This window comes from Peromyscus eremicus, chromosome 3, assembly GCF_949786415.1.
Source record: "Peromyscus eremicus chromosome 3, PerEre_H2_v1, whole genome shotgun sequence".
NCBI lineage: Eukaryota > Metazoa > Chordata > Mammalia > Rodentia > Cricetidae > Peromyscus > Peromyscus eremicus.
The window spans coordinates 84,967,544-84,976,658 of record NC_081418.1 but is presented as its reverse complement, the minus strand read 5'-3'; the positions used below and the strand labels follow the sequence as shown (position 1 = coordinate 84,976,658).

The window sequence follows — 9,115 nt, the reverse complement described above, 5'->3', positions numbered from 1 at the left end:
TGATGTGAATCAATTCATGACTTGAACTGTTAGTAAAAGAGATTCAAAGTAGAAGATGGAGGGGAATGTTGTACATGATAAGGTTGAAGTAGTAGTAGTAACATCATACTCCATCCTTTAAAGACAGTATACTCGGCTTTAGCCAGGCATGGTGGAACACACACCTGAAATCTTAGCTCCCTAGAGGCTGAGGCAGGGAAGCCTTGCCATGAATTTCTAGGCCAGTCTTGGATACACAGTGAGATCCAGGCCAACACAGGCTACAGAATGAGACTCTGTCTCAAAAAGCAAAGCAGAATATTCAGAGAATTTTAGTCTCTGTCTTACCAGCAAATGGACACCTGTAAAAGATCATTCACTGCTTTAAAAATTCCTGTTATAAGCCAGGTGGTGATGGCACACACCCAGCACTCAAGTAGTCTGAGCCAGGCAGATCTCTGTGAATTTGAGGCCAGCCTGGTCTACAGAGAAAGTTCCAGGCTGTTATACAGAAAAACCCTGTCTCAAAAAAAAAAAAAAAAAAAAAAAAGCCAAAAAAACAAACGAACAAAATCCTGTTATGTGTTAGACACTGTGTTAAAAATTTCTTGAAAAAAATTTCCTAGGGTTGGGTATTTAGCTCAGTGGTAGAGTGCTTGCCTAGCAAGCGCAAGGCCCTGGGTTCAGTCCTCAGCTCTGAACAAACAAACAAACAAACAAACAAAAATTTCCTACTATTATCCCAACTTTACAGGCCAAAGACGAGGTACAGAGGTTGCTTATTCTGTTAGTAAACAGCAGAAGCATGACCCAAAGCCACAACTGGAGGCCCCTATATTGACCTATGAGCAAGAGAGAGTTAATAATGTACAACTGAGTCTAATCCTTTGGCAGGAGGAGCCAGCTGTGGAGCCTGGAGCGGAGGAGTATCAGAATTTAATGAGCTAATCATTGAATTCAATCCCTCTCCTCTCCCTCCCTACTAATAAACTTTTTAATTATATTCTGGCTTCCATATAGATTTTTCTGCAGGAAGATAATGCACTGACCAGTCTACATAGGCATTTTGGTCTAGTTGGCAATTTTACTACTCATTGTGAGTTACTTACTCTTAATGGCTGAGCCATCTCTCTAGTGCCTAAAACAAGTAAAAATTATGAAAGCCCTGACTATTTTCCCATGAAGGGCTAGTTTGAAAAAGAAAAACAACGAATAAGAACGAAATATTGTCTCTTTGGTGCCTTAACATCAGGGATGTGCTCTTGGCCATGGAGAAGAGACTGCTTCTCCTATCTTCTTTGTTGAGGCTCCAAGCACGGCCCAAGAGCTTCCTTTGTTTTCCACAGTGCCTTTCTCAAACTCCCACCTTTCCACTGGCACACACCCTAGAGAGAAAGGCTCCTTGCCGTTCACAATGTACCTAATTTTCCGAGCCGTCAGCAGCGGAAGCCTGTCATTCGACTTCACGGTATCAAGCGCTTCCTATGGTAGGAGCAGACTGTTCACTAAAAGCCGATGTTCTTCACAAATGATAGATCTCAGGAGCCACCAAGGACACCAGCTCCAGGCTTGCCCTAGGGCTGGTCGGAGCAGATGCCTGACACTGGCCTCACAGTGGCTCTCTGCATGCAAGCAGCTCCCCACTCCACTCTTTGTTGGCACATGCTTTATTTCACTTTTTCCTCTTAATTCCTTTCATGGGCAAAACTGAGACAAATGCCAAGGTTTGAAAGGGAGAGTGTCATGAAATCGAGGCCATTTGACCTTGACAAGCGATCTGAAGCACATTCGAAGGCTTGGCTAGCGCCCTCCCCAACACACACACACACTTTGTTCGATATTCTCCTGAAAAGACTGATTCAACATCCATTTCTCCCTCGGAAGGATGCAAAGCCAAACCGTGCAAGGTCAGACTTAGGACAGAAGAGGCTCTAGCGCGGCCTCCGACTCCAAGGGTCCACGAAGCCCGGCGCGAAGGGGGGAGGGGAGGCTGGCAAGTGGCAACCGTTTTTAAACAATGCAGCAATCCCGTCAGTTGCCTTTACAGCCGTTTCCACCGGAGCAGTGACGCGAGCAATGACTAACAGATGGGCCGGAGCCCCTCGGAATCTCTCGCCCCCCCGCAGGGAACCGCGCACGATGAAAAAGGGCCGCGCACAGCCGCCTCCGCGGCCAGCCAACATGGCCACCTTGCCAGGGCACAGGGCCACCCGGCGCCGGTGCACGAGGCGGGGGAACGGCGGGGGTGGGGAGGCAGGAGAGACCCTCGGCTAGAGAGTCACCGCACAAAACGGCCGCCATGCCCGCCGCCGCCGCCGGGGGGCGCGCGCGCCGGCGGACCTCCGCGGGCAACGGTCGGGAGGGATGTGCCATGTCCCCGCACAGGGGGAGACCGTCCCTCGAATCCAAGTCGCCTTCCCCTCCGGCGTCCGTCGTGGGAAGGGGCCTCGAAGCCCGGTCTCTCCACGTACTCACACCTCCCTCCGTTTACCTTAGGCCGCCGAGACGGCTAACTACGGGCAGGAGGCGCGGTTCCCTCCGCTGTCCTTCCCCCCCCCCGCCCGGCCGCAGAATGGTCTGGCCCGCACCAGCCTGCCCACCCCGCACCCCGGCCGCTGGCGCATTGGCGCGCGACGCCGAGGGGCGGGGCCCGAGCCGGGCGCGCGCGCGGCGCCGCTCTATAAATAGCGGGCCCCGTCGCCCGCCGCTCCGTGCGCTCCGAGTCTCCAGCCCGCCGAGAGCCGAAGCAAGCCTCCCTCTGCGCGCTTCGCAGTGCCCTGCCTCGCCGCTGCTCCGTCGCCCCCGAGTCGCCTTCTCTCGCCGCCGCCGCCGCCATGAACGGACAGCTCAACGGCTTCCATGAGGCGTTCATTGAGGAGGGGACGTTCCTCTTCACCTCCGAGTCCGTGGGGGAAGGTCACCCAGGTGAGGCGGACGGGGGACTCGGAGCGGGGAAGGGGCGGAGGGCAGTGGCGCTGGGAGGCGGGGGCGGGACGGGGGGGTGGGTGTCGGATCGGTGAGCACGGCGGCGGCGGCCGCGCGCCTCCCTCGTGGCGCCGCGCGTTTGCAGTGTGTGGCCGCCGCTCCCCTCCCCCCCCTTTCTCCCATCCCCATCCGGCGGCGCGCCCCGGCATGCGGAAGGTTCCAGAAAACGAGAAGGGCGGGGGGCCCCGCGGCAGCCTGCGATCGGCGCGGGGAGGGCCCCGTTTCCTCTTTGGTCCCGTCGTCTGGAAAAAGGCTCCAGTGGGCGACCCCGCCCCGCGTGCTCGCCCCGGCCGTCGGGAGCGCGCGCCCCGCATTGCAGCGCCAACCACGTGTTCACCGCATGTGGCTTCGGGGCGAAGCGGAGCTGGCGGGGCCCCGAGCTACCCGACCCCGGGGTTTGAAGTGGGGGGCTGCTGTCTCCAAACGTCCTGTCTCCATTACACATGGCTTCCGGCCACTGGAAATGCTCAAGAGTATGGGTGGACATGTCCTTAGGCCTTCAAGGTGACAGGCAGCCGCCGGCTAAATATAGCGCGAGTTAGGGAGGGCATCCCTTATTTGGAGGCTGCGTGAAAAGGGTGAGGAGCATGAATTAAGTGCAGACTCCCATCGCCTTAGGTTTCCTTTTAAAGTCTTTCCTTTGGCGCTTTCCCTCGACTAAAGGAGGATTTTTTTTTTCACGATTCTTTTGGCTTTGTCCACTGAGCCGCCATGATGAAATGGGTTACAATGAAGCTATTTTAGGGGAACTTTGGGTCTCAGACTGAACATACCATCTAGTAAACGGCATGCTATTTGAGCTGCTTCTGTTAAAGGGTCCACAGTAACATACTAACTACTTGGTCTGATGGAAGAGATGATCTGCTTGTAGTTAGTGGCCTCATTGATGATAGAGAACAAACCCAGGAGGATCTTGATGAATGAAAGTCAAGTGTCGCTGTGGTGGGTTTTCCTCGAGGAAAGGGGTACCTCCACATCGATTGAGCCACTCCCTTGTTACAGTTGATAGATTGGGTCTTAAGGCTCTGGCTGCAGTACACAAAATCCAGGTGACTGGAGCCAGGCATGGTGGTACACTTCTGTAATGCCAGCATTTAGAGTGTAGAGGCAGGAGATTAAATTTGAGGTTAGCCTGGGCTACATGTTACCACCTTTTCAAGGAGAAATTGAGTATGCTATAGAATGCATTTGAACAGTTTCCTGGATCATCTCTTGCTGTTATTCCTGTTCATAGTTTTAAAAGTCTCGTTTCCCAATTAGGTTAGTGTTCTTCAAGGTTAGAGTGGTTGGTCTACATATGGCCTTGGTTTATTCAGAACCCCAGGTACAGAGATTTGGTACTAGTTAGAACTTAAGGAAAACTGAGTGGTTCTATTAATAGGGGAAATGAACTGTTCTTTTAAGAAATAGACCTGACAGTTGGCTCTTTGGGTTAAATTTGTAACGAATTTTAAATGTGGGGGATGAAATAGAACGATTGATCTTTAAAATAGACTGTGAAGTTATTTCATGGGGTAGGCTTTGGGATTTCAAGATAATCATCATTTCTACTTTGACTTGATTAATCTGAGTTTACATGGCCGTTCTGTTTATTATTTAACATAGAAAATAATTGAAATACTTTGAGGTGGAACTGAATTCATTGTAAGGTGTAAGCTATATAATGGACTAGAATGGCTTAAATATGCTGAATGAATGTTCTGGCTTTTGGTGAGCATGTGTAACGATATTCAGGCTAAAATACCAAGTTTTCAAGTAGCATACATCCCTGTATACAGTAATTTTTATTCTGACAAATAGCTCCTGGTAAAGCAGTGCTTTTATTAACAGTTAAGATCTCATACTTAATGCAGTGCAGTAGAATTGTTCCCTCAAAGTTACGTGGGTAGGGCCAGTGAGATTGCTCCGTGGGTTAAGAGTACTTGCTGCCAAGCCTGCTGAGACCAGAGTTCAGTCTCTGGGATCTGGGATACATAATGGAGAACCAACTCCTCCTAATGTTGTCTTCTGATCTGTACATGAGCACCATGGCACAAGTGTGAGCCAGGATTATACAAATAATGCTGCCTTTCATTTTTACCATAAAAAGTTTATCCTAGAATGGTGACACATGCTTTAATCCCAGCATTCTGGAGACTGAGTCAGAATTGCCATGAGTTTGAGCTCAGACTAGGTAATAAGCTGAAACCCTGTCTCAAAAAACCAAAAGGCTCCAGAGATTTTTCTGGTGCAGATAAGTCTATAATCTTTTGACAGCACGACAAGATTTTTGTCATCTACAAATTCACAGCTGTACTTGGCCCTCAAGGTGGCCATCTAGTGCTAGTTACATTATAGATGGGGTTAACAGTAATGGTTAAATTGAATCGGAATTTTTATTTTCCAGATAAGATCTGTGACCAGATCAGTGATGCTGTTCTTGATGCACACCTTCAGCAGGACCCCGACGCCAAAGTGGCTTGTGGTGGGTACACAACACTTGCTTATGAGTGAGAAAGAGGTCATTTGAAGCATGATGGATCTGTGATGCTACTAGCTACTTGGGAGGCTGAGGCTGGAGGTAGCAAGTTAAATGCCCGTGTGGACAGTTTAGCAAGACCTTATCTCAGAAGTAGAAAATGAAGCCCAGGGATATAGCATATACAAAATGGGTTGAATTCTCCAACTTCTCCCACCCCACCCCCCACCACTAATATTTTAGGTATAAATTTCTGTTTTATTAGAAACTGTTGCTAAAACTGGAATGATCCTTCTTGCTGGGGAAATTACATCCAGAGCTGCCATTGATTACCAGAAAGTAGTTCGTGAAGCCATTAAGCACATTGGATATGATGATTCTTCCAAAGGTATGTACTAAATATTTAATTTTCCGTAAACTCATTTTTGCAGACATAGAATCTGATGCTGGCCGGAGAAGCTTCTAGAATGTTGCTAGTAATCCTTAACTGATTGCAGTTTTATCATATCCTCTCAGCTTTCTGATCCAGCCTATTTCCTTAACTGATTGCAGTTTTATCATATCCTCTCAGCTTTCTGATCCAGCCTATTCTGTCCTCTAAAAGTGTGACATTTAGTGCAAAAGCAGTGTCTTATCCTACAACTAAAGTACAGATTCACATCAATAGAGAGGCCAGACATGATGATATACCTGTAAATTGAACTTCTGGAGGTCAGGCAGGAGTTAGCTGCTTAGTTTGAGGCCAGCCAAGTTAAAAACCTTATTTCAAACCATGTTGGAGAGGGGGGCAATAAGTGAATTGTGTGAATATGGTCTCTTAAAATAGTGAATCGTAAATCTCTGAATCAATATTTTTTTCTTCGCTTAATCCTTAGCCTTTTATTTAATCTCCCCCCCCCCCCCCAGGGTTTCTCTGTGTATCCCCGGGCTGTCCTGGAACTCAGAGATGTGTCTACCTCTGCCTCCCAAGTGCTGGGATTAATGGTGTGCATGTGCCACCATCACCTCGCTACCCTTCTTGTAAAAAAGTAGAAGTGTCTCAATTGCTAGCAACACAGCACTACTCTTAACACTAAAAGAAAAAATGAGGGTGATTGGAACACCTTGTTGTTTGTAGGGTTTGACTACAAGACTTGTAATGTGTTGGTTGCCTTGGAACAACAGTCACCAGATATTGCCCAAGGTGTTCATCTTGACCGGAATGAGGAAGACATTGGTGCAGGAGACCAGGTATTGTGACGGTTTGTTGGCATCTCTTTTAACAGTACATCTGAAACTCAGAGTGCACTTTCTCATTTCACTTTTCCCATTTCTTAGGGTTTGATGTTCGGGTATGCCACTGATGAAACTGAAGAGTGTATGCCTTTAACCATTGTCTTAGCGCACAAGCTAAATGCCAAACTGGCAGAACTACGCCGCAATGGCACATTGCCTTGGTTACGCCCAGATTCTAAAACTCAAGTAAGTGGTTATTTTAAAGCTACGTTCATCTCAAATTACATTAAAATTCCTAAGTTACTTAATTATACTGACTGGGGAGAATAATGTCTTTTTGCTATATTTAAACATATAATAGAGAACAACACTGGTTAGACGAGTGTTCTGGTCTATTTTGCATTCAAGGTGACTGTGCAGTATATGCAAGATCGAGGTGCTGTGCTTCCTATCAGAGTCCATACAATTGTTATATCTGTGCAACATGATGAAGAAGTTTGTCTTGATGAGATGAGGGATGCCCTAAAGGAGAAAGTGATCAAAGCTGTTGTACCTGCAAAATACCTTGATGAGGATACAATTTACCACCTACAGCCAAGTGGCAGATTTGTTATTGGTGGGCCTCAGGTAATGAATGTATGAAATGTTTTGGTTATTGTTGGTTACTTAGTTTTCGGCTGACTCCACCCCCAGGTCACATAACACACACCCCGTGTCTTGTGTAGCCCAGGCTACCCCCAATTTCACTGTGTGTCTGATGTTAATGTGGCTGTGCAGCTAGCCTTCAACACCTTGTCCTGCCTCAGCCTTCCACGCACTAGGATTGTACATGTGAGCTACTGCTAGCCACATATGTATCTTGAATGGTTCCTAATAGCCTAGTCGAGAACCACTTAGTAGAAAAGATTACATGACTTAAATCCTATAATTTCAGGGTGATGCTGGTTTGACTGGCCGAAAAATCATTGTGGATACTTACGGCGGTTGGGGAGCTCATGGAGGAGGGGCCTTTTCAGGAAAGGATTATACCAAAGTGGACCGCTCAGCTGCTTATGCTGCTCGTTGGGTAGCAAAATCCCTTGTTAAAGGAGGTCTGTGCAGGAGGGTTCTTGTTCAGGTATGTAATGGACAGGGAAATGGGAGAAGGGTATTTAGTAAAATAGTTTATATACTTCCCTATTTTATAACCATATTATATCACTGACTTTTAGGTCTCTTATGCTATTGGAGTGTCTCATCCATTGTCGATCTCCATTTTCCATTATGGCACTTCTCAGAAGAGTGAGAGAGAGCTATTAGAAATTGTAAAGAAGAATTTTGATCTTCGCCCTGGGGTCATTGTCAGGTAAAGATGGTAAAGCCTGTTGCTAGTGAGAAATAGGGAGGGTATGGGCATATATACTAAAATCTGAGGAGATGAAGGTCGACTCCTCTTTGAATTCCTAGAACATGCCAGGATTTTCAGTTGCCTGGAGAGGACCTAGCTGATGATAAAGTTAGTGTTCTGTGACTCAGTAACATCCTAAAAAGTTCTCCATCTTCAATACTGAGATTTGTGCTTAATCTTAACTAAGGGTGCTACATTAAGAATTAATAAGCTAAGGTGGGATGATCAAAGTTACAAAGAAAATAACCATAGTGGGCAGTGCTTGGACCTTGGTAAGTATTTAATTGGAATTCCTGTGAATGATAAGTTTTCCTATTTGTCAAGCCAGGGCTGGAAAACAAGAACTGTAGTTACTAATAAGGACTGTGCAAGGAGTTTGGACACCAGGGAAGTAACAAACACTTCTGCCCTGAACTTTTTTCCTAGCAAGCCCCAGGGAGAACTGAACTCATTGCCAGAGCTCTTGAATGAGTCTTGCTGATTGTTTTGCTTTGTTTTAATTTAATGCTACATATTAAGTTATGGACTTGTATATTCCAGGGATCTGGATCTGAAGAAGCCAATTTATCAGAGGACTGCAGCCTATGGCCACTTTGGTAGGGACAGCTTCCCATGGGAAGTGCCCAAAAAGCTTAAATACTGAAAGTGTTAGCCTTTTTTCCCCAGACTTGTTGGCGTAGGCTACAGAGAAGCCTTCAAGCTCTGAGGGAAAGGGCCCTACTTCCTAAAATTTTCTGTCCTCTTTCAGCTCCTGATCAGTTGCAGTCACTCTAATCAATGACATGAATTTTAGCTTTTGTGGGGACTGTAAGTTGGGCTTGCTATTCTGTCCCTAGGTGTTTTGTTCACCATTATAATGGATATAGTGAGCATAGGTGATCCATGTAACTGCCTAGAAACAAACACTGTAGTGGATAATGCTTTGAAATCGAACCTTTGTGCCCTGTCACCTAATCCTCCAAAGTCCTAACTGCAATTACTTTCCCACCAGATGCTGAAAATGTCCTTGTAATGTGCACGTAAAGTACTTGTAGTTTGACTATAGACGTTGGCAATGCCATAGCCCTGTCAGCATGAATTTGTAATGTCTT

At 47.0% G+C, this 9,115-nt stretch overlaps 1 protein-coding gene across 1 annotated transcript; it reads left to right on the top strand.

Moving 5' to 3' along the window:
- Positions 1 to 2,809: 2,809 nt before the first annotated feature.
- Positions 2,810 to 8,816, top strand: Mat2a (methionine adenosyltransferase 2A). The gene is made up of 9 exons (XM_059257991.1): positions 2,810 to 2,904; positions 5,351 to 5,428; positions 5,688 to 5,810; positions 6,540 to 6,652; positions 6,740 to 6,883; positions 7,046 to 7,264; positions 7,572 to 7,754; positions 7,849 to 7,982; positions 8,565 to 8,816. The coding sequence occupies exons 1-9, from the start codon at positions 2,814 to 2,816 to the stop codon at positions 8,665 to 8,667; spliced, it is 1,188 nt and encodes a 395-aa protein (XP_059113974.1). The 5' UTR covers positions 2,810 to 2,813; the 3' UTR covers positions 8,668 to 8,816.
- Positions 8,817 to 9,115: the final 299 nt, after the last annotated feature.

Bases quoted from the DNA above. Each gene is read 5' to 3' on its own strand.
- Mat2a (XM_059257991.1), top strand. From the start codon at position 2,814: ATGAACGGACAGCTCAACGGCTTCCATGAGGCGTTCATTGAGGAGGGG. The intron at 5,811-6,539 runs GTATGTACTAAA...TGTTGTTTGTAG, and splicing joins ATATGATGATTCTTCCAAAG to GGTTTGACTACAAGACTTGT. The intron at 6,884-7,045 runs GTAAGTGGTTAT...TTTGCATTCAAG, and splicing joins GCCCAGATTCTAAAACTCAA to GTGACTGTGCAGTATATGCA.